The sequence below is a fragment of the Globicephala melas genome, chromosome 5, assembly GCF_963455315.2.
Source record: "Globicephala melas chromosome 5, mGloMel1.2, whole genome shotgun sequence".
Taxonomy (NCBI): Eukaryota; Metazoa; Chordata; class Mammalia; order Artiodactyla; family Delphinidae; genus Globicephala; species Globicephala melas.
In genome coordinates, this window is record NC_083318.1 from 105,388,460 (window position 1) to 105,414,945 (window position 26,486).

The window sequence follows — 26,486 nt, forward strand, 5'->3', positions numbered from 1 at the left end:
AAAAGATACATGCTTAACACAGCTTTTCCCAAATTTTTTTGTTTATGGAAACTAATACCTATGGAATTCGCTTTTTGTTCCAGATACTAAGATCACAAGTGGTAAAATAACTAATAAAGTGTTTTTTTTTTTTTTTTTGGTACACAGGCCACTCTTGTGGCCTCTCCTATTGCGGAGCACAGGCTCGGGACACACAGGCTCAGTGGCCATGGCTCACGGGCCCAGCCGCTCTGCGGCATGTGGGATCTTCCCAGACCGGGGCACGAACCCACGTCCTCTGCATCGGCAGGCGGACTCTCAACCACTGCGCCACCAGGGAATCCCACTAATAAAGTTTTAACTGGCTGCTATTCTGATAATTTGTGCAGACATTCAGAGATAAGATGGGTATATTAATCACTGAAGTTTTGCATAGGCTTTGCTTAAATTTTATTTATATATATATTTAATTATTGGGAAGTTATATTAACTAAGTTTACTGTGATTATTGGTCCCAGTCCAGGAAACTTTCTTTGTAGAGTACAAGAGAGGGCTAGCTGATTCATTAACAAGTGTAATATTTGCTCATTAACATATAGAAATGTCTTCATGGGGCAGAGAATGGTCTTGTCTTCCCTTTATCCCGGTAATCAGCAATCTGCTTGTGAAAGAGATCCTCTCTGGGGTGTGTGAGTGGTGGTGCATCTTCTTCTCTTCATAAATGATTCATTTGTTCTCTTGTTCTCTCTCTTTTGGGGGGGCCTTCTTTTTCTTGTGACTCTCATTTTCTAAATGTATTCTTCTCTACTTGGATCTAATTTTAGGATTACTTTCTTTTTTAATTTCTAAACTCCTGAAGCTGAACTCTTCTTCTAATACAGTCTCTTGTCTTTATTTGCATTTTCTCTTGATATAGTTTTTCTGTGGTCCCATGAACTTTTGGCTTATAACTACTTCATACTTATGTCAACTGTCAAACATAATATTCTCTCAGTAAATCTTCTTTAATTAAATGTCAAGTAACATAATAAAACTAGGAAAAAAGAAAGTAAATTAATATCTAAAAATAAAGGAGCTTCTGAGGATTAGAATGTTCATTATTATATAAAAGTGTATGTGTAGTCACACATGAACCCACATACAAATCTATGTTTACAAATTTAAAAGTGTTGTTAAACATACAGTATATCCACGTCTATGGATGCACATCTGTGTGGTTGTAGGGATGGAAGACCAGTTTCAGTGTTCATGGAATTCGAATACTAGAAACTTTCTAAACACTCGTACATTAAATTTATTTTTTAATTAATATGAGGTTCTTTTTAGTTACCTAAAATATTAATCTCTTTAATTCCTTATATAATGCTCTGAGATTCCAGCCAGAATACTCTTGATATGTGTGCTTATGTACAATTCTTGGCTAAAATATATTGCCAACAAGCAAAAAGAAATTAGCTATTTTCCCACTTGTTCATGGACCCATTTATTCTTCTCCCATAAAACATTCCTTAGTTCAGTTGATGGTACCACACATAGATCTTCCCAAACCACAACCTGGAGGGCATCCTTACTTACTTCCTCCTTTTGCCTCACTTCCCACAACTAGTCAGTCCTGCTGCCTTCTTGGTATCGATCTCACGTTCTTGAAGTGAATCCCCTATCCTAGGGATCCTCATCTTTTGTCTGGATTGCTTCAATGCTTCCTAAGTAAGCTCTTCCCTCCATCCTTACATCTCTTTAGTTCTCTGGCCACACTGCTGTTCAAGTGACTTTTCAATATGTAAATTTTATTCTGCTTATTTTAGGATAAAGGCTGATTTCCTTCTCAATGTCTCCTTCAAGATTTTCCCCTGTCTCTTCCCCCAGGCTCTTCTCTAGGTATTTCCCTTACAACCTAGTTTCTCACCTCTACTTCATTCAGCCCCTGACACTACAGTAAGCTTGCCTCTTGCTTCTTCCTCCAGCCAGAAAACTCTTAACTGCCTCCTGGCTAAATCCTAACTCATATTCAGAATTTGGCTCCTTTGTAACCTCCTACTTAAAAACCCACTCGTCTCCCAGGAATCCCATGTTGCTAAATACTTTATTTGATTCTGGCCTTATGTCTTACTCCTATAATCATCAATTTACTTGTCATTTCCCACATTAGAGTATAATTAGAGTATAATCTTTAGGATTGGAGTTAGGCTTTTTCCTCAGGGTATTCTGAATCAGATATAAGTTAGGTGCTCAATAAGTAGTTGTTGTATGAATGAAATAGTTGCTTTAATATGGGAAAAGTACTGCACCAGATATTATAGCCACAGAGAAGGAAGCACAGATTATACACACAAATAGCCAATTATCTGTGGGATTATACAGACAATATTACTTGTTGAGGAAGTAAATCTCATCAGTAAAGGATGCTAAAGCAGTTCTGAGAGGGGTGCCTAAAGCAGTTCTGAGAGGGGTGCCTAAACTGAGCTGCACCCTGGAATGAGGAAGGCTTCTTGGAGTTGGTATTTGTGCTTCATCTTCAAAGATGATTCAAACTTGGCTAGGGAGTTACTATTGAAATAGATTTTAAAATATTTCAGTAATTAATCTCACCATTATGGCTCAGATGACTTGGGATTTCTTTTAACATTCCTTATCTTAAAATAATTTTAAATCTAAATTTTATTTATTACATATAAAAGTTTAAGAGAGGGCTTCCCTGCTGGTGCAGTGGTTGAGAGTCCGCCTGCCGATGCAGGGGACACGGGTTCGTGCCCTGGTCCAGGAAGATCTCACATGCCGCGGAGCGGCTGCGCCCGTGAGCCATGGCCGCTGAGCCTGCGCGTCCGGAGCCTGTGCTCTGCAACGGGAGAGGCCACAACAGTGAGAGGCCCGCGTACCGCAAAAAAAAAAAAAAAAAAAAAAAAAGTTTAAGGGAGCCATGGATGTATGAAAAAGTTAATTAGGTAGTGCTAAGTTGATTAGATATAGTTTTATTTCTTCCCCTACTCTAGAGTTTATCAAGATTTTGGGGGAAGAGATTTATATAATACATTATAGTCTGTTTTATTTAGAGTTAGTAACATTATAAATGTGTTCTTATAAAAAAATGGAAAAAGGATTCTCAATCTTTGATATATGGTGGATGTTGCAGACATTTGCTTGGGAAAATATCTGTAGATGTAAATACAATCAGCAGTATATTTAACCATATTGTTAATAACACAAGAATTTGTAATAATTTCTCAGCCACACACAATCAAAGTAGCATTTATACAATTCAAACACAATTTTCTGTCTTGGAAGAGGTAAGTTACACTAGAATCATGTGATGCAAAAGTGAGATGGATCATAGAATAAAGAACTTTTTATTATTAGCTATTTTTTAACTTTGGTGAAGCACACATAACATTAGACCTGTCCTATTAACAGATTTCTAATTGCACAATACAGTCCTGTTAACTATATACACATTGCTTTACAGCAGATCTCTAGAACTTTTCCAGCTTGCATGACTGAAACTGAAACTCTATACCTATTGAACAGCATCTCCCTGTTCCTGTCCTCCCAAACTCTGGCAACCACCATTTTACTTTCCACCTCTTTGAGTCTAACTACTTTAGAAACCTGCAGTATTTGTCCTTCTGTGTGTGACTGGCTTATTGCACTTAGAATAGTGTCCTCAGGGTTTATCCATGTTGTTAGCACATGACAGATTTCTTTCTGTTTTAAGGCTGAATAATATTCCATTGTATGTATATACCACATTTTCTTTATTCATTCATCCAGTGATGGACATTTAGTTTGTATCTATCTCTCGGCTACTCTGAATAATGCTTCAGTGAATATGTGAGTGTATGTATTTCTTCAAGATTCTGTTTTCAGTTCTTTTGCATCAATATCCAGAAGTAGAATTGCTGGATAATTTGGTAGTTCTATTTATAATAGCTGAGGAAACTCATACTGTTTTCCACAGTGACTGCACCATTTTAATTTCCTACCAACAGTTAAAGTGGTTCCAATTTCTCCACGTCCTCACCAGCACTTGTTATTTCCTGTTTTTTGATAATGGCCATCTTAACAGGTGTGAGGTGATATCTCATTGTGGTTTTGATTTGCATTCCCCTGATGATTAGTGATGTTGAGCATTTTTTTCATGTATCTATTGGTCATTTGTATGTCTTCTTTGAACTGTCTATTCAAGTCCTTTGCCCATTTTAAAATTTGGTTATTTGGGGTCTGTTGTTCTTTGTTTGTTTTTTCGCTATTGAGTTGTAAGAGTTCCTTATATATTTTGGATAGTAACCCCTTATGAGATGCATGATTTGCATATGTTTTCTTCCATTCCGAAGATTGCTTTTCACTCTATTGATTGTTTCCTTCACTGCACAGAAGCTTTTTAGTTTGATGTAGTCCCCCTTGTCTATTTTTGCTTTTAAAGCCTGTACTTTTAGTGCCAATATCTGAGCAATCATTGCCAAGATCACAGTTATGGAACTTTTCACATATGTTTTTTCTTCTAGGAATTTTACAATTTTGGGTCTTCCTTTTAACTCTTTAATCCACTTTGAGTTGATTTTTGTGTATAACGAAAGAAAAGGGTCCAATTTCATTCTTTTGTATGTGTATATCTAATTTCCCCAACACCATTTATGCAAGAGGCTATCCTTTCCATGTTGTATAGTCTTGGCACCCTTGCTGAAGATCCCATTTTACTGTTTAGGTGTGGGTTTATTTTTGGCTCTTTATTCTGTCCCATTGGTCTATAAGTCTCTCTTATGCCAGTACCATATTCTTAATTACTGTAGATTTGTAATATGTTTTGAAGTCAAGAAGTGTGAGGCTTCCAGCTTTGTTCTTTTTTCTCAAGGTTGTTTTGGCTATTTAGGGTTTGTGGTTCTATGTGAATTTTAAGACACTTCTCCCCATTTCTGCAAAAAATGCCACTGGGAATTCGATAGGGAGTGCACTTAATCTGTAGATTGCTTTGGGTAGTAAGGATAACATTTTAACAATATTAAGTCTTCCAATCCATGAACACATTTCTTTGTCTCTTTAAATTTCTTTCAGCAATGTTTTGTAGTTTTCACCTTACATATCTTTTGACTTATTGGTTAAGCGTATTCCTAAATATTTTATTCTTTTTGGTGTTCTTATAAATGGGGTTGTTTTCTTAATTTCCTTTTCATGTTGTTTGTTGTTAGTTTATGCAACTGATTTTGTGAGTTGATTTTGTATTCTGTAATTTTGTTGAGTATTTTTTATTACCTCTAACAGTATTTTTTTTTGTCTGTGGAATCTTTATAATTTTGTACATATAAGATCATGACATCTGCCTAGAGAGATAGAAGTTTAACTTATGAATTATGTTTCATTTTAGAGTAATTTTGATTAGGAGAGTGATAATAATTTGGCTTTGTATATTTCTTTATGCCTTTTTTCTCTTAAATAAGACTGCATTTTGTAGCTCAAAGATATATTCTAACAATTAAGCGCACAGTCTTCCTACCTGTGTCAGAGGTATCTAAGGGTTAAAAAGAGAACTTTGGGCATCACAATACTTGACTCCTACAAAACAACTTTATGAAGTACATATTAATAAGATAGCCACTTTACAGAAGAGAAAACTGAAGTTGAAGGTTTTGAGACTTGCTTGTATGACATAATTAACAAGGGGTAATGCCATGACTCAACTTCTCTTTTCTCATCCACATAGCTTTCTGAGTAAATGGACAGACTATGTATTTAACTTAGTAGTACCATCTTTCCCTTGCTAATTTTCCTTTAGTTCTTTTAATATTAAAGTTTTTTTATATATCTTCGCATGAATCAACAAATGACCAGGAAAATTGATGAAATTTTCTGAAATAGTGATCATGTAGCCTGGGACAGCCACACTTATTGAAGAAAATGCACAAATGATTATCACAACTTGACAATATTGTTTGTACTTCTTGAATTATAAGCAGGTGCTATATAATAGATTTACTTAATTTTTGAATTATATTCTGTTTTTTTACATTTTAGAGAGTTTTTTATCTTTTTTATCAGAACCATAGTGTTTGTACATTTATGAGTCAAAGATATTTAATTTTTTAAATTCCACTTTAGGAAATCCAGTACCAGCATTCTATGTGGCTTAGTGGAGTTTTCAATTATTTCAAAATTTATTTCTAAACTACTGTAAATTGCAGCTTTTTTTCTTTGAAACACACTCAATTCCCAAATGACTATTTAGCATCTAAACTGATCCTAGTTAGAAGCACATTGTTTGCATTAATAAATCTTAACCCTTTTTCTAAGGGTTCTTGTAATGTCACGTTTACCAGTATCCTTAAGTGATTCTTGGAAAGGGCTGATTATATATTTTTTACCTTGAGCATTTTTGTTTCATTCTGAAGTTGCTTTTATCTGCCTATTCATCAGAATAAACACTGCTTGCTCTTACTTTAAATTTATTTTGTTGTGCAAACATAATATCTGTGTTTCTAAATAAACATTTATATCTTATCAGACTGTTTTTACAGCTCTATTTTATGTTTTCAAAGCCATCATCTTTGTTTCTTCATTTAAATCAAGATATGCAGAACCATTTATAATTTATTGATTTGATGACACAAGAGTTCACTTGCTGGGAGCTATGTTTCTATAATATGGTAGTATATCAGTTTTTATTTCAGTCTCCTTCAGAGGGAAGGAGCTGTTCTTTCTAATTGTTGAGTGAAGGTTATAAACATGTTTATATAAATCTTTATATAAACTGGCTACAGTATAGGAATTATTCTTGAATTAAGGATACTTAAAGCAGCCTAGGTTCATGTGGCTCATACCATGTCTTGCAAAAACAACAAGGAAATCTATTATAGAATGCTTCTAACTACAAACCTTGGCTGAAACAGAGTTAATTGTGCTCTGTTCTTGCCTTTGTTGAAATGGCCTATAGATATCAATCACACAGATCTTGAGGCTGTGTAGCTGATTATTATTTGCTATTTCAGATGACTGGTAATCACTTCCAAGAAATTAGAAAGGCTTAGTAAGAGGAAAATATAATTGCTTTTCCAGTAATTTCTACTTATGATTGACAGAAAACAGAGAATAAATAAATGTCTACATCTTATTTAAAAATTTGTGTCTTCCGTGATGTTTTTATCTTTCAATTTTTTTCCAGTTTATTTTGAAAAAAAATTTTCATTGTGCTTGACATTTTGGCACCTCTTATTGATTATTTATTCATTATTATTTAAGATTTCTTTTTTCAACCTTGATATGGTATTCATTATTGAAATTAACCTCACTCTATACCAAATATACTAATGGAATATTTCGTATGGTCCCAGAGCCACATCAACTAGGTATTCACTGGCCTGAAGCTAAATATGGGTGACGTATAAGTTGGCTACTGGCTTCTTGAGAATGAATGAGAAAGGTTTCCATGAGGAAGAACTTTGTGGTTCTTCAGGTTATTTATCTCATTATCTTGTTATATGGTTAGCTATAGTAATCTGATTAAGTATACTGAAATTCTAGTAAGAAAGAATTAAGTAAGAAAGAGAAATTACTTAGAAAGGAAAATTGTTTTATAAAATAAAAATATATATTCTTGTCTAACACCAAAAGACTGGAGATTTTATTTATGAGTCCAATGTCTTTCATAAAAATTAGAGAAAAATCTTATCTTTTTCATCTTTTAAAAAAATCAAAAATTTTTTTTTTCTTTCAGCATGTGGAGAAACCCTACAAGAATCCAATGGCAACCTTTCCTCCCCAGGATTTCCAAATGGCTACCCATCTTATACACACTGCATTTGGAGAGTTTCTGTCACTGCAGGAGAGAAGGTAGTTTATCCCATCAAGAGTTCTCCTTTAATCTCAGATGCAAAGGTTCATTTTCTTTCAAATATAATTCACTTTGTTTTTTATTCTTGTTTGATGAATAAAATAGCTCAGAAATTTTATAATGGAAATTACTCAAACTCCAGGAATTTTTTGAAAGATGTAATTTTAAAAGAAATGGTAAATGGTCTAAAAGGGTTGACATAATACAAATTATGTACTCAGACACACTGAAATTAAGTTAAAAGTCAGTATCATATGGATAACTAGAAAAATCCCACACATTTTAAAATTGAGAAATATACATCAAATATCCAATTCATTCAAGAAGATATTGTGATTAAAATTAGAAATTATTTTCAATTATAACAAAAATACTGAGAATACCAAACCTGTAAGATTCACCTAAAGCAGTACTTAGAAGGAAATTCACAGACCTAAATGCTCATATTAGGAAATAAGAAATACCCAAAACTAATGAGATTGACATCCACATAAAGAGACTAGAAAAAGAGCAATAAAATAAATGAAAAAGTACATAAAGGAGGAAGTAATAAATAAAAGATAAAATATCATGGTATTGTATAAAGTATGGACAAAGTTGGTACTTGAAACAATTTAGAAAAATAGAGGAATGGTTGAAAAGAGATCAAGAGAAAAAAGAATAACAGAGAAAGCACAATTAACTAATATTTAGAATAAAACGATTATTATAACCATAGATATTTTAGGAACCAAAAGCACATTTTGAACATTATGCCAATAACTTTAAAACTGTAAATGAAATGGGCAAATTACTACAAAATATTACTTACTAAGTTCTTATTTGAGAAGAAATAAAAAGCTTGAATGCTCCTATAACCACTAAAGAAATCAAATTACTATTTAATTGAATTATTAGTCAAAATTTTTTCAACAATGAAATCCAGGCTTAGATGGCTTCATCAGTGAGTTCTACCCAACAATCAAATAAGAATTAAGTGTAATCTAATATAAAGTCTTCCAGAGAATAAAATAAAAGATACACTCTCCTATTTATATGGCTAGCAAAACCTTGATAACCATCCTGATGACAAGAACAGTGTAAGAAAGGAAAAATTTAACCCAGACTCACACTTGAATATGTATGTAAAATCCTCCCCACATTACCAAACTAAATGCAAATACATATGCCTCTGTATGTATGTATGTATGTATCTATCTATCAATCTGTAAATATATAAATAATATATACATATTTCAAGGGCAGATATATGCATGGATATGTGTATATATGTATGATATATTATGTATATATGTTTGTGTGTATATGTATGTGTACATATATACAAGCACCATTAGACGAGTATCTCAGTTAAATCAAGAAAAAAAATCTATTAATGATTTAACAACAACAAAGCCTGAGCAAACTAGGAATAGAAGAGTATTAATCTTATAAAGAGAAGCAACAAAAATTAGTGCAAATACCATTATCATTAGGGTAATTCTGAAAGTATTTCCTTTGAGATAGGTAAAAAACCAAGTATGTCCACCAGTCCTCTTCTTTTTTTAACATTTTGGTGGAAATAGTAGCATGTTAAGGCAAGAAAACGAAATTACACATGTAAGGATTAAAAAGGAAGACATAAAATTCCTTTTATCATATTGTTTGTTTGGTTATAGAATTTAAAATTATTAAGAAGTGAAATGAATAAATCTATTAATTTCTGGATTCTGTCTGGAATGCTAACCTTAAAAGTCTTCCCAGACCAAGATTGTAATAATATTAATTTTTGTTTTTTACTAGTTATTAAATGATTTTTATCCTTCGTCTTTGACTAATTCATATGGAATGACTCATACACACTTTGAGTTTTGGTGGAAAAGCAAATGCAGTTAAGAAAGTTTCAACTCCCTGATAATTGAGTGTTGTTACAAGTATCATGGGTATGGAGTTGTCCAGGATGTTGCAATACTCACAATGAAAACTAAATGAAACTCTTTTGTAGCATAAACAGATTTTATACATAAAAAGTTACAACTGACTTGTAATACATGAATGCATACATAATTCTTTATATAGTTATTTTTAAGCATTGTGAGTCTACGTTGTAATATAGTTATAGGTGTTGATCAATTTCTGTTTAGATCCTTTGAATAAGCCCCTGAAAACATATTATGAAAATCATTATAAAGGTACTGAAGAGTAAGATATAAAAGATGATAAAGCTTCAGAGAAAGTTTAAAACTGTACATGATATTTTTTTTTCAGTTTTTCTTAGTTTTTTTTAAACATTTTTATTGGAGTCTAGTTGATTTACAATGTTGTGTTAGTTTCAGGTGTATAGCAAAGTGAATCAGTTTTACATATACATATATCCACTCTTTTTTAGATTCTTTTCCCATATAGGCCATTACAGAGTATTGAGTAGAGTTCCCTGTGCTATAGAGTAGGCCCTTATTAGTTATCTATTTTATATATAGTAATGTGTGTATGTCAATCCCAATCTCCCTTTATCCCTTCCCCCACCTTAACCCCTGGTAACCATAAGTTTGTTTCCTACATCTGTAACTCTGTTTATGTTTTATAGATAAGTTCATTTGTACCATTTTTTAAGATTCTACATATGTTATATCATATGACATTTGTCTTTCTCTGACTTATTTCACTCAATATGATAATCTCTAGATCCATCCATGTTGCTGCGATATACATGAGTTTTTAAAATAAAGCATTGTAGAATATGGAAAGTTTTGGCACAAGATTAATCAAATTAAATCAGTTTGTAAGAGCAAAATAATACTTGGAAAAAAAGTTTCTCCTATCTAATTGCAGTACCCGTACCATCAGCATTCAAAGTTTACTCAGTTTTCTTGTATGTAGGATTACTAATAAAATGGTATTTTCTAAAATGTTGCAAATAGGAAGAAATAAACAAATCTATCATTTTTTCTCCTATATTTTTAATATTGTGCACAATGATGAGCAAATAAATTTATTGTTATAAGTGTCCAATGAACAATATTATTCTTATATTTTTATTATTTTCTTTCAATATTTAAGTTCATTCCGCTCTTCTTTTTTATTTTATTGAAGTATTGTTGATTTACAGTTTTATATCAGTTTCAGGTGTACAGCATAGTGATTCAGTATTTTTATAGATTATACTCCGTTAAAATTATTACAAGATAATGGCTATAGTTATCTGTGCTGTACAATATATCCTTTTTGCTTACTTATTTTATACATAGTAGTTTTTGTCTTTTATTCCCATGCCCCTGATTTGTCCCTCCTCCTTTCCCTCTCCCTTCTGGTAACTACAAGTATTTTTTTCTATATCTGTGAGTCTGTTTCTGTTTTGTATATACATTCATTTGTATTATATTTTAGAATCCATGTATAAGTGATTTCATACAGTATCTGTCTTTCTCCATCTGACTTTGTTTCACTAAGCATATATTCTCTGGATCCATCCGTGTTGCTGCAAATGGCAGAATTTCATTCTTTTTATGGCTAATACTGCTATGTACATAGGAATATATATATATATATATATATATGGCACATCTTCTATATCCATTCATCTGTAGATTGACACTTGAGTGCTTCCATATCTTGGCTACTGTAAATAGAGCTGCTGTGAACGTTGGGGTGCATGTATCCTTTTGAATTAGTGTTTTCATTTTTTCCAGATATATACCCAGGGATCAAATTGCTGGATCATATGATAGTTCGTTTTTTGAGGAACCTCCATACTGTTTTCCAGAGTGGCTGCACCAATTTACTTTCCCACCAATAGTGTAGGAGGGTTCTCTTTTCTCCACATCCTCTCCAGCATTTGCTATTTGTAGACGTTTTGATTATAGCCATTCTGACAGGTGTGAGGTGATATCCCCTTGTGGGTTTGATTTTCATTTCTCTAATAATTAGCCATATTGAGCATCTCTTCATGTGCCTGTTGGCCATCTGTATGTCTTTTTTGGAAAAATATCTGTCAGAAGCTTCTTTCCAGTTTTTGATTGGATTGCCTTTTTTTTTATATTGAGTTGTATGAGCTGTTTATGTATTTTGGATATTAACCCCTTGTTGATCATATCATTTGCAAACATTTTCTTTCATTCAGTAAGTTGTCTTTTTGTTTTGTTGATGGTTTCCTTTCCTGTGCAAAAGCTTTTAAGTTTAATTAGGTCCCATTTGTTTACTTTTGCTCTTATTTCTTTTGCCTTAGGAGACAGATCAAACAAATATTGTTACTATTTATGTCAAGGAGTGCTCTGCCTATGTTCTCTTCTAGGATTTTTATGGTTTCAGGTCTTTCATTTAGGTCTTTAATACATTTTGAGTTTATTTTTGTATAAGGTATGAGGAAATGTTCTAATTTCATTCTTGTAAATGTAGCTGTCCCATTTTCTTAGCACCATTTATTGAAAATGCTGTCTTTTCTCCATTGTATATTCTTGCTTCCTTTGTCTCAGATTAACTGACTATAAGTGTGTGGGTTTATTTCCAAGCCATCCATTCTGTTCCATTGTTCTATATATCTGTTATTGTGCCAATACCATACTATAGTTTTGTGTCTAGCCTGAAGTCTGGGAGTGTGATATATTCAATTTTGTTGTTTTTTCTCATGATTGCTTTGGCACTTTGGTGTCTTCTGTGGTTCTATATGATCTTAGGATTATTTGTTCTAGTTCTCTGAAAAATACCATGGATATTTGATAGAGACTGCATTAAATCTAGAGATTTAATGGGTCTTTTTTACTTATTTGGTCGAGTGTAACTCACTAATTTCAACCATCTTTTCTTTTATCATACAAACATTTAAAGCTATAAATATTCCTTTAAAAACTACTTTATCGGAATTTCACCAGCTTGACACATAGTATTTTTGTTATTTTTCAGTTTTAATTATCTTCTTCATCTTTTATCATTTCTTCTGCCCACATATTTTTCAGGAACATATTTTTTTATTGGCAAACATATGTTATTTTTCCAATCTTTCTTTTCTTATTAATTTCTCCTTTAATCACTTTTTGGAGAAAGACTGTAGTCTGTATGATATCACACTTTGAAATAGCTTGAGGTTGGTGGTATGAACTTGGAATTGACCAATATTCATTAAAAAAATGTATTTGCTTGAAAATGTCTTTTGTCCAACAGTTGGCTGCAAAGTTTTCTATATTCATGTTAATCTTCTTAATTGTGCTTTTTATATATTCTCTATTTTATTGATTTTGCTTCATCTATCAAATAGTAGAAAAGTATGTTTATATATAATAATACTAAAATATTATTTGCCACTATTTGGTAGATTTATTAAATGCTCTTTACAGTTTTAAAATATTTTTACACAACATTATTATATAATGTATACATATAGGTTTAGAATATTACATCTTCCTGATAAACATTTATCATTATATATGAAATCTCTTTATCTCTAGTCATCATTTAGGTTAAAACTCTATTTTTTTCTGATATTAATAAATCTACACTTTCTTTTGACTAATATTTCTGTCTGGTATATCTTTATCTTACTTTGCACATTTAGGCATTCAAGATATACATCTCAAGTGTGTTGCTTTTAGACAAAAAACAGTTTTCTTTTATTTTTTTAATGAATCCATGATGGTAAGTTTTGTCTTTAACTAGAGTGCTTATTGCAGTTACATCTATTATGGTTACTGATGTATTATTGCTCCTTATATTCATTCTCTGTGTCTCACTTGGTTTATTTTGTTCTATATTTTACCTTATTATGTATTCAATTATGGTTTGAATTTCCACATTTCATTTTTTATCCCTCTACTGGTGTGGAAATATTAAATGTGTATTCTATTATTTGGTATCTTCTTCTACCAGCCTACACTTTTTTTTTAAACATCTTTATTGTAGTATAACTGCTTTACAATGGTGTGTTAGTTTCTGCTTTATAACAAAGTGAATCAGCTATACATACACATATATCCCCCATATCTACTCCCTCTTGCATCTCCCTCCAACCCTCCATATCCCAACCCTCTAGATGGTCACAAAGCACCAAGCTGATCTTCCTGTGCTATGCGGCTGCTTCCCAATAGCTATCTATTTTACATTCGGTAATGTATATAGGTCCATGCCACACTCTCACTTTGTCCCAGCTTATGCATCCCCATCGCCGTGTCCTCAAGTCCATTCTCTAAGTCTTCGTCTTTATTCCTGTCCTGCCTCTAGGTTTTTGCATCAATTTCTTTTTCTTTTTTCTTTTTTTTAAATTCCATAAATATGTGTTAGCATATGGTTTTTGTTTTTCTCTTTCTGACTTACTTAAATCTGTATGACAGTCTAGAGGTCCATCCACCTCACTATAAATAATTCAGTTTTTTCCTTTTTATGGCTGAGTAATATTCCATTGTATATATTTGCCACACCTTCTTTATCTATTCATCTGTTGATGGACACTTAGGTTGCTTCCTGTCCTGCCTATTGTAAATAGAGCTGCAATGAACATTTTGGTACATAACTCTTTTTGAATTATGGTTTTCTCAGGGTATATGCCCAATAGTGGGATTGCTGGGTCATATGGTAGTTCTATTATTATTTTTTATGGAATATCCATATTGTTCTCCATAGGGGCTGTATCAGTGTACATTCCCACCAACAGTGCAAGAGAGTCCATTTTTCTCCACACCCTCTCCACCATTTATTGTTTGTAGATTTTTTGATGATGGCCATTCTGACCGGTGTGAGATGATATCTCATTGTAGTTTTGATTTGCATTTCTCTAATGATTAATGATGTTGAGCATTCTTTCATGTGTCTGTTGGAAATCTGTATATCTTCTTTGGAGAAATGTCTATTTAGGTCTTCTGCCCAATTTTGGATTGGGTTCTTTGTTTTTTTAATGTTGAGCTGCTTGTAAATTTTGGACATTAATCCTTTGTCAGTTGTTCATTTGCAAATATTTTCTCCCATTATGAAGGTTTTCTTTTTGGCTTGTTTATGGTTTCCTTTGCTGTGCAAAAGCTTTGAAGTTTCATTAGGTCTCATTTGTTTATTTTTTTTTTTCCATTTCTCTAGGAGGTGGGTCAAAAAGAATCTTGCTGTGATTTATGTCATAGAGTGTTCTGCCTATTTTTTCCTCTAAGAATTTAATGGGGCCTGGCCGTACATTTAGGTCTTTAATCCATTTTTAGTTTATCTTTGTGTATGGTGTTAAGGAGTGTTCTAATTTCATTCTTTTACATGTACCTGTAGAAATTTTCCCAGCAGCACTTATAGAAGAAGCTCTCTTTTCTCCACTGTATATTCTTGCCTCCTTTATCAAAGATAAGGTGACCATATGTGCGTGGGTTTATCTCTGGGATTTCTATCCAGTTCCATTGATCTATATTTCTATTTCTGTACCAGTACCATACCGTCTTGATTACTGTAACTTTGTAGTATAGTCTCTTAAGTCAGGGAGCCTGATTCGTCCAGCTCCATTTTTCTTTCTCAAGATTGCTTTGGCTATTCAGAGTCTTTTGTGTTTCCATACAAATTGTGAAGTTTGTTGTTCTAGTTCTGTGAAAAATGCCAGTGGTAGTTTCATAGGGATTGCATTGAATCTGTAGATTGCTTTGGGTAGTAGAGTCATTTTCACAATGTTGATTCTTCCAATCCAAGGGTATGGTATATCTCTCCATCTATTTGTATCATCTTTAATTTCTTTCATCAGTGTCTTATAATTTTCTGCATACAGGTTTTTGTCTCCTTAGGTAGGTTTATTCCTAGATATTTTATTCTTCTTCTTGCAAGGCTAAATGGGAGTGTTTTCTAAAATTCACTTTCAGATTTTTCATCATTAGTGTGTAGGAATGCAAGAGATTTCTGTGCACTAATTTTGTGTCCTGCTAATCTACCAAATTCATTGATTAGCTCTAGTAGTTTTCTGGTAGCATCCTTAGGATTCTCTATGTATAGTACCATGTCATTTGCAAACAGTGACAGCTTTACTTCTTCTTTTCCAAATTGGATTCTTTTATTTCTTTTTCTTCTCTAATTGCTGTGGGTAACTTCCAAAACTATGTTGAATAATAGTGGTAAGAGTAGGCAACATTGTATTCTTCCTTATCTTAGTGGAAATGGTTTCAGTTTTTCACCATTGAGGACGATGTTGGCTGTGGGTTTGTCATATATGACCTTTATTATGTTGAGGAAAGTTCCCTCTATGTCTACTTTCTGGAGGGTTTTTATCAAAAATGGGTGTTGAATTTTGTTGAAAGCTTTCTCTGCATCTATTGAGATGATCATATGGTTTTTCTCCTTCAGTTTGTTAATATAGTGTATCACGTTGCTTGACTTGCATATATTGAAGTGTCCTTTCATTCCAGGGATAAACACCACTTGATCATAGTGTATGATCCTTATAATGTGCTGTTGGATTCTGTTTGCTAGTATTTTGTTGAGGATATTTTCATCTATGTTCATCAGTGATATTGGCCTGTAGTTTTCTTTCTTTGTGACATCTTTGTCTGGTTTTGGTATCAGAGTGATGATGGCCTTGTAGAATGAGTTTTGCAGTGTTCCTCCCTCTACTATATTTTGGAGGAGTTTGAGAAGGATAGGTGTTAGCTCTTCTCTAAATGTTTGATAGAATTCGCCTGTGAAGCCATCTGGTCCTGGGCTTTTGTTTGTTGGAAGTTTTTAAATCACAGCTTCAATTTCAGTGCTTGTGATTGGTCTGTTCATATTTTATTTCTTCCTGGTTCAGTCAGTTGTGGATTTCCAAGAATTTGTCCAGTTCTTCCAAGTTGTCTATTTTATTGGCATACAGTTGCTTGTAGTAATCTCTCATGATCCTTTGTATTTCTGCAGTGTCAGTTGTTACTTCTCCTTTTTCATTTCTAATTCTATTGGCTTGAGTCTTCTCCCTTTCTTTCTTCATAAGTCTGGCTAATGGTTTATCAATATTGTTTCTCTTCTCAAAGAACGAGCTTTTAGTTATATTGATGTTTGCTATCATTTCCTTCATTTCTTTTTCACCTATTTCTCATCTGATCTTTGTGATTTCTTTCCTTCTGCTAATTTTTGGGTTCTTTTGTTCTTCTTTCTCTAATTGCCTTAGGTGTAGGGTTAGGTTGTTTTCTGAGATGTTTCTTGTTTCTTAATGTAGGACTGTATTGCTATAAACTTCCCTCTTAGAACTGCTTTTGCTGTATCCCATAGGTTTTGGGTCATCGTGTTTTCATTGGCATTTGTTTCTAGGTATTTTTTGATTTCCTCTTTGATTTCTTCAGTGATCTGTTGTTTATTAATAGTGTGTTGTTTAGCCCCCATGTGTTTTTATTTCTTACAGGTTTTTTTCCTGTAATTGATATCTAGTTTCATAGTGCTGTGGTCAGAAAAGATACTTGATATGATTTCAATTTTCTTAAATTTACCAAGGCTTGATTTGTGACCCAAGATATGATCTATCCTGGAGAATGTCCATGAGCACTTGAGAAGAATGTGTATCCTGTTGTTTTGGGTTGGAATCTCCTATAAATATCCATTAAGTCCATCTTGTTTAATATATCATTTAAAGCTTGTGTTTCCTTATTTATATTCATTTTGGATGATGTGTCCATTGGTGAAAGTGGGGTGTTAAAGTCCCCTACTATGATTGTGTTACTGTCGATTTCCCCTTTTATGGCTGTTAGTATTTGCCTTATGTATTGAGGTGCTCGTATATTGGGTGCATAAATATTTACAATTGTTATATCTTCTTCTTAGATCAATCCCTTGATCATTATGTAGTGTACTTCTTTGTCTCCTGTAATAGTCTTTATTTCAAAGTCGTTTTTGTCTGATATGAGAATTGCTACTCCAGCTTTCTTTTGATTTCCATTTGCATGGAATATCATTTTCCATCCCCTCACTTTCAGTCTGTATGTGTCCCTAGTTCTGAAGTAGTTCTCTTGTAGACAGCGTATATACAGGTCTTGATTTTATATCCATTCAGCCAGTCTATGCCTTTTGGTTGGAGCATTTAATCCATTTACATTTAAGGTAATTATCGATATGTATGTTCCTATTACCATTTTCTTAGGTACTTTGGGTTTATTATTGTAGGTCCTTTCCATCTCTTTTTTTTCCTGCGTAGAGATGTTCCTTTAGTATTTGTTGTAAGGCTGGTTTGGTGGTGCTGAATTCTCTTAGCTTTTGCTTGTCTGTAAAGCTTTTAATTTCTCCATCAAATCTAAATGAGATTCTTACTGGGTAGAGTAATCTTGGTTGCAGTTTTTTCTCCTTCATCTCTTTAAATATGTCCTACCACTCCCTTCTGGCTTGCAAAGTTTCTGCTAAAAGATCAGCTGTTAACCTTATGGGGATTCCCTTATGTGTTGTTTTTCCCTTGCTGCTTTTAATATGTGTTCTTTGTATTTAATTTTTGATAGTTTGATTAATATGTGTCTTGGTGTGTTTCTCCTTCGATTTATACTGTATGGGAATCTCTGTGCTTTCTGGACTTGATTAACTATTTCCTTCCTCATATGAAGGAATTTTTCAACTCTAATCTCTTCAACTAATTTTTCATTCCTTCTTTTTCTCTTCTACTTCTGGGACCCCTATATTTCAAATGTGGGTGTGTTTAGTGTTGTCCCAGAGGTCTCTGAGACTGTCCTCAATTCTTTTAATTCTTTTTTCTTTATTCTGCTCTGCAGTAGTTATTTCCACTATTTTATCTTCCAGGTTACTTATCCATTCCTCTGCCTCTGTTATTCTGCTATTGATCCCTTCGAGAGAATCTTTAATTTCATTTATTGTGTTTTTCATCACTGTTTGTTTGCTGTTTAGTTCTTCTAGGTCCTTCTTATATGTTTCCTGTATTTTCTCCATTCTATTTCCAAGATTTTGGATCATCTTTACTGTCATTATTCTGAATGCTTTTTCTGGTAGATTGCCTATTTCCTCTTCATTTGTTAGGTCTAGTGGGTTTTTGCCTTCTTCCTTCATCTGTGTGTTTCTCTGTCTTCTCATTTTGCTTAACTTACTGTTTTTAGGGTCTCCTTTTCGCAGGTTGCTGGTTCATAGTTTCCGTTGTTTTTTGTGTCTATGCCCAGTGGCTATGGTTGGTTCAGTGGGTTGTGTAGGCTTCCTGGTGGAGGAGACTAGTGCCTGTGTTCTGATGGATGAAGCTGGATCTTGTCTTTCTGGTGGGCAGGTCCACGTCTGATGGTGTGTTTTGTGGTGTCTGTTGCCTTATTATGATTTTAAGCAGCCTCTCTGCTAATGGCTGGTGTTGTGTTCCTGTCTTGCTAGTTGTTTGGCATAGTGTGTCCTGCACTGTAGCTTGCTGGTCGTTGAGTTGACCTGGGTCTTGGCATTGAGATGAAGATCTCTGGGAGATTTTCACCATTTGATATTACTTAGAGCTGGGAGGTCTCTTGTGGACCAATGTCCTGAACTTGGCTCTCCCATCTCACTGGCACAGCCCTGACACCTGTGGAGCTCCAAGAGTTTGTCATCCACACAGCTCAGAATAAAAGGGAGAAAGAAAGAAAGAAACAAACAAACAAACAAAGAAGGAAGGAAGGAAGAAAGAAAGAAAGAAGAAAGAAAGAAGATAAAGTGAAATAAAATTATTAAAATAAAAAGACAATTATTAACAAAAAAAATTTTTAAGTAATTAAAAAAAACGAACAGAGAGAACCTTAGGACAAATGGTAAAAGCAAAGCTATACAGACAAAATCACAGACAGAAGCATACACATATACACTCACAAAAAGAGAAAAAGTCAAAAATATATATACATATCCTTGCTCGCAAAGTGTACCTCCTCAATTTGGGGTGATTTGTTGTCTATTCAGGTATTCCACAGATGCAGGGTACATCAAGTTGATTCTGGAGATTTAATCCATTGCTCTTGAGGCGGCTGGGAGAAATTTCCCTTTCTCTTCTTTGTTCACACAGCTCCAGGAGTTCAGCTTTGGATCTCGACCCACCTCTGTGAGTAGGTCGCATGAGGGCGTCTGTTCTTAGCTCAGACAAGACAGGACCCCTCACCGGGATGGGTACGGATGTGGGGTGAGGCTGTGGCAGCAGAGGCCAGTGTGACGTTGCACCAGCCTCAGGCATGCAGTTTGTCCTCCCAGGGAAGTTGTCCCTGGATCCCAGAACCCTGGCAGTAGCGGGCTGCACAGGCTCCCCGGAAGGGGGATGTGGAGAGTGACCTGTGCTCGCACACAGGCTTCTTGGTGGCAGCAGCAGCAGCCTTACCGTCTCATACCCATCTCTGTGGTCTGCGCTGATAGCTGCAGCTCGTGCCCGTCTCTGGACCTCCTTTAAGCAGCACCAGTAATCCCCTCTCCTCGCGCACCAGGGAACAAAGAGGCAAGAAAAAGTCTCTTGCCTCTTTGGCAGCTCCAGACTTTTTTCCAGACCACCCCCCACCCCGCCCCGGCTAGCTATGGTGAACTAGCGCCCTTCAGGCTGTGTTCACGCAGCAGACCCCAGTCCTCTCAATGGGATCCGACCTCCGAAGCCCGAACTTCAACTCCCAGTACCCGCCCGCCCCGGTGGGTGAGCAGACAAACCTCTTGGGCTGGTGAGTGCTGGTCGGCAACGATCCTCTGTGTGGAAATCTCTCTGCTTTGCCCTCCACACCCCTGTTGCTGTGCTCTCCTCCTTGGCTCCGAAGCTTCCCCCCTCTGCCACCCGCCTTCTTCGCCCACGATGGGGCTTCATAGTGTGTGGAAACCTTTCCTCCTTCACAGCTCCCTCCCACTGGTGCAGGCCCTATCTCTATTCTTTTGTCTCTGCTTTTTCTTTTGCCCTACCCAGGAACGTGGGGAGTTTCTTTCTTCTGCCAGCATTCAGTAGGTGTTCTGTAGGAGTTGTTCCACATATAGATATATTTCTGATGTATTTTTGGGGAGGAAGGTGATCTCTGTGTCTTACTCTTCCATCATCTTGAAGCTCCAGCCTACTCTTTTAATGGAGTCATATATAATTAGTATCTTTATCCTCCTCCCAAACCATAAAAGATGCTAAAAAAGGATTATGATTCATATTGCCACATGCTATTGTTTTGATAAATTTTCAAACTTGTTTTCTTTCTGAAGCAAATGAGATGTTATTATTGTTTTTTGCACTTAACATTGATCTATATGCAGATATTTACCTAACATTTTTATTGTGATAAAAAAACATGCAACATAAAATTGCTGTCTTAACCATTTTTTCAAATATTGATTGACTGATTGATTGATTGATTTAGGTTATCCTGTGTCTTCGTTTCAGCACACGGGATCTTAGTTGCAACATGCAGACTCTTAGTTGTGGTATGCAGACATCTTAGTTATGACATGCAGAATCTTTAGTTGTGGCATGCATGTGGATCTGGTTTCCCAACCAGGGATTGAACCTGGGCCCCCTGCATTGGGAGTGTATATTCTTACCCAGTGGACCACTAGGGAAGTCCTTTAACCATTCTTAAATATACAATTTAATAGTGTTAGATACATTCACACTTTATGAAACAGATCTCCAGAACTTTTTAATCTTGTAAAACTGAATCTCTATATCTGTTAAACAACTCTCCTTTTCCCCTCCCCTCAGTTCTAGTAAGCACTATTTACTTTCTGTTTCTTATGAATTTGACTGCTTTAGATACCTCATATAAGTGAAGTCACAGAGCATTTGTCCTTTTGTAACTGACTTATTTTACTTTGCATAATGGCCTCAAGGCTCATTCATGTTGTAGCATGCATAACTTCTCGGGGATTGCTGGATCATATTGCAGTTCTATTTTTAATTTTTTGAGGACCCTTCATACTGTCTTCCATAGTGGCTGCACTATTCAGAGTCTCTCCAACACCACACATGGGGTCCAATTTCTCCACATCTTCACCAACATGTGTTATCTTCAAATATTTTGATGCTCACCATTCTAATGGGTGTGAGGTGATAAATCCTTATGGTTTTGATTTGCATTTCTCTCATGATTAGTGATGCTCAGCATTTTTTCATTTGATTATTGGCCATTTGTACATCATCCTCAGTGAAATGTCTATTCAAGCCTTTTGCCCATTTTTTAAATTGGATTATTTAATTTTTTCTTGTTATGTTGTAGGGGTCCTTTATATATTCTGGATACTTACCCTTGATGAAATACATGACTTGCAAATATTATGTCCTTTTCTGTAGATGCCTTTTGACAATGTTGATCATTTCCTTTGCTTCACAAAAGCTTTTTAGTTGACGGAGTACAAATTATCTAATTTTTGGTTTTGTTTCCTTTGCTTTTGGAGCCATAACAAGGAATCATTGCCAGATCCAGTATAATGAAGATTTTCCCATATGTTTTCTCCTCAGAGGTTTAGAGTTTTGAGTTTTATGTATAGGTCTTTAATCCATTGTTGAGTTAATTTTTGTATATGGCTTAAGATAAGAATCTAAATTCATTCTCTTCCACATAGAGATCCATTTTTCTCAACAACATTTGTTGAAGATTTACCAAATATTTTTATTCAGTATTCTTTCTCCCATCTCAGACATCCATCAAAGCTCATTTTGTCCTGCTTATAGTTTATATTTTAAATTCGTTCTTTAGCTTAGCTGGTTTTGGTGGTATTTTTCCTAATTGAAATGTGGATTTAAAAAAATTAAAGTATAGTTTATTTATTATATTATATTAGTTTCACATGTACAGCATGGTGACTCAATATTTTTATATATTATACTCCATTTAAAGATTTTTACTTGAATTCATGATAATATAGTTTCATTAGATATAATTAGCTATATATTCAACTTATTAAAAATCAAAATTTGCAGAAATACTTTAAAAAATATTTCTTAATGTAGAATCCTGGAAATTCAAGTTATCAAAACTGATTTAATGAGCATGAAAAATGTAATAACTTAATAACCATATAAAATAAGGTGGCAAGTTATTTAGAGTGGTACTGATTGCTGATGATTTCTCAAAGAAGTTTTTTCAAATTGTACAATTCTGGATACTTTCCATATAATAAAATATATTTCAAGTATATTGTAAAATAATGTCTAACCTCTTCATTTATTTTATAAAACTAGTAAAATTCTGATAGGTGCACTCCATACAACACATAAGAAAAAATTATGAAGTGCTTCACATACAAATATAAACACATAGTTGTTATATAAATGTAATCAAATCAAATCAATCTCTATAATTTATAAAATTACAAATGTTTTGATTTAGTAATTTGAGAGTAGTTCAGTGTTATAAAATCTGTTTGTCAAATAATAATATCAAAATGGAAAACAAAACTCTAAGTTTTCCCATAAATGCTACTAACACTAGAATTTAGTATGCATATTTAATAATAATGAGGTGAACTAGGACTATAATGTTTTATTTCAATACAATAAATAGAAGAAACTAATCCTTATTCAATGCTTACATATACAAGGTGTTTTGCTAACTTTTTCTAACCTACTCACACCACACTGTGTTTCGAATTACAATTATCTCCATTTTAAACGTAAAGAAAATTAAACTTAAGAAAGGATTGAGTCATCTGCCTAACATCACACAGATTGCATTTGGCAGAGATAATCATTACATTTTTTTTTTTTTTAGTTGTAGAAAATATCACTTTCCTCTTTTCAAAAACTCAAAAGAATCAACTAGAAAACAAGTGTAGAGGTGATCAAATAAAAACAAATATATTAAAATGCAATAGATTTTACAAAACTGAAGACTTAACTGTGGGACTAACAGAATGATATATTGTGTATCAGGATGTAATATAAATGGTCAGTTTTTCCAAAATTAATATATGATTTTAATGTAATTCCATACAAATTTGCAATAGATTTTTGTTTTATACCAGACCAAATTTTTCTAGAGTTTATTTCTAAAATAAAGGAATTGGAATAACCAAGACAAATTTTTTTTAACATCTTTATTGGAGTATAGTTGCTTTACAATGGTGTGTTAATTTCTGCTTTATAACAAAGTGAATCAGTTATACATATACATATGTCCCCATATATCTTCTCACTACGAACTCCCTCCCTCCCACCATCACAATCACACCCCTCTAGGTGGTCACAAAGCACCAAGCTGATCTCCCTGTTCTATGCGGCTGCATCCCACTAGCTATCTGTTTTACGTTTAGTAGTGTATATATGTCCATGCCACTCTCTCAGTTTATCCAAGCTTACCTTTCCCCCTCCCCGTATCCTCAAGTCCATTCTCTAGTAGGTTTATGCCTTTATTCCTGTCTTGCCCCTAGTCTCTTCATGACTTATTATTTTTTCTTTTTTAGATTCCATATATATATATGTGTTAGCATACAGTATTTGTTTTTCTCTTTCTGACTTATTTCACTCTGTATGACAGTCTAGACATCCATCCACCTCACTACAAATAACTCCGTTTTGTTCCTTTTTATGGCTGAGTAATATTTCATTGTATATATATGCCACACCTTCTTTATCCATTCAACTGTGGATGGACACTTAGGTTGCTTCCATGTCCTTACTATTGTAAACAGAGCTGCAATGAACATTTTGGTACATGACTCTTTTTGAATTATGGTTTTCTCAGGGTATATGCCCAATAGTGGGATTGCTGGGTCATATGGTAGTTCTACTTTTAGTTTTTTAAAGAACGTCCATACTGTTCTCCATAGTGGCTGAATCAGTGTATATTCCCACCAACAGTGCAAGTGGGTCCCCTTTTCTCCAAACCCTCTCCAGGATTTATTGTTTGTAGATCTTTTGATGATGGCCATTCTGACCGGTGTGAGATGATATCTCATTGTAGTTTTGATTTGCATTTCTCTAATGATTAATGATGTTGAGCATTCTTTCATGTGTCTGTTGGAAATCTGTATATCTTCCTTGGAGAAATGTCTATTTAGGTCTTCTGCCCATTTTTGGATTGGTTTGTTTGTTTTTTTAATATTGAGCTGCTTGAAAATTTTGAAGATTAATCTTTTGTCAGTTGCTTTATTTGCAAATATTTTCTCCCATTCTGAAGGTTTTCTTTTCATCTTGTTTATGGTTTCCTTTGCTGTGCAAAAACTTTTAAATTTTATTGGGTCCCATTTGTTTATTTTTGTTTTTATTTCCATTTCTCTAGGAGGTGGGTCAAAAAGGATCTTGCTGTGATTTATGTCACAGTGTTCTGCCTATGTTTTCCTCTAAGTGTTTGAGGGTGTCTGGCCTTTCATTTAGGTCTTTAACCCATTTTGAGTTTATTTTTGTGTATGGTGTTAAGGAGTGTTCTAATTTCATTCTTTTAGATGTAGCTGTCCAGTTTTCCCAGCACCACTTATTAAAGAGGCTGCCTTTTCTCCACTGTATATTCTTGCCACCTTTATCAAAGATAAGGTGACCATATGTATGTGGGTTTATCTCTGGGCTTTCTATCCTGTTCCATTAATCTATATTTATCTTTCTGTGCAAGTACCATACTGTCTTGATTACTGTAGCTTTCTAGTATAGTCTGAAGTCAGGGAGCCTGATTCCTCCAGCTCTGTTTTTCTGTCTCAAGATTCCTTGGCTTTTCAGGGTCTTTTGCATTTCCATACAAATTGTGAAATTTTTCTTCTAATTCTGTGAAAAATGCCAGTGGTAGTTTCATAGGGATTGCATTGAATCTGTAGATTGCTTTGGGTAGTAGAGTCATTTTCACAATTTTGATTCTTCCCATCCAAGAGCATGGTAAATCTCTCCATCTATTTGTATCATCTTTAATTTCTTCCATCAGTGTCTAATAATTTTCTGCATACAGGTCTTTGTCTCCTTAGGTAGGTTTATTCCTAGATATTTTATTCTTTTTGTTGCAATGCTAAATGGGAGTGTTTTCTTCAATTCACTTTCAGATTTTTCATCATTAGTGTATAGGAATGCAAGAGATTTCTCTGCACTAATTTTGTATCTGGCTACTCTACGAAACTCATTGATTAGCTCTAGTAGTTTTCTGGTAGCATCTTTAGGATTCTCTATGTATAATACCATATCATCTGCAAACAGTGACAGCTTTACTTCTTCTTTTCCAATTTGGATTCATTTTATTTCTTTTTCATTTCTTCTTGCTGTGGCTAAAACTTCCAAAACTATGCTGAATAAGTGTGGTGAGAGCAGACAACCTTGTCTTGTTCCTTTTCTTAGTGGAAATGTTTTCAGTTTTTCAACATTGAGGACGATGTTGGATGTGAGTTTGTCATATATGGCCTTTATTATGTTGAGGAAATTTCCCTCTATGCCTACTTTCTACAGGGTTTTTTCTCATAAATGGGTGCTGAATTTTGTCCAAAGCTTTCTCTGCCTCTATTGTGATGATTGTATGGTTTTTCTCCTTCAGTTTGTTAATACGTTGTATCACATTGATTGATTTGGGTATACTGAAGAATCCTTGCATTCCTGGAACAAACCCCACTTGATCATGGTGTATGATCCTTTTAATGTGCTGTTGGATTCTGTTTGCTAGTATTTTGTTGAGGATTTTTGCATCCATGTTCATCAGTGATATTGGCCTGTAGTTTTCTTTCTTTGTGACACCTTTGTCTGGTTTTGGTATCACAGTGATGGTGGCCTTGTAGAAGGAGTTTCAGAGTATTCCTCCCTCTGCTTTATTTTGGAAGAGTTTGAGAAGGATATGTGTTAGCTCTTCAATAAATGTTTGATAGAATTCACCTGTGTATCCATCTGGTCCTGGGCTTTTTTTGGTTGTAAGATTTTTAATCACAGTTTCAATTTCAGTGCTTGTGATTG

The 26,486-nt window shown here is 34.2% G+C and overlaps 1 protein-coding gene across 8 annotated transcripts in view; it reads left to right on the plus strand.

Annotated features, from left to right (window-relative positions):
* The window catches only part of TLL1 (tolloid like 1), a 262,444-nt gene that overhangs the window by 136,635 nt on the left and 99,323 nt on the right, over positions 1–26,486 (plus strand). For all 8 annotated transcript variants that reach the window (XM_060299643.2, XM_060299644.2, XM_060299646.2 and 5 more), the window contains one exon: positions 7,679–7,794. In XM_060299643.2, the coding sequence (XP_060155626.1) occupies positions 7,679–7,794 (116 nt within the window). The remainder of the gene's footprint in view (positions 1–7,678; positions 7,795–26,486) is intronic.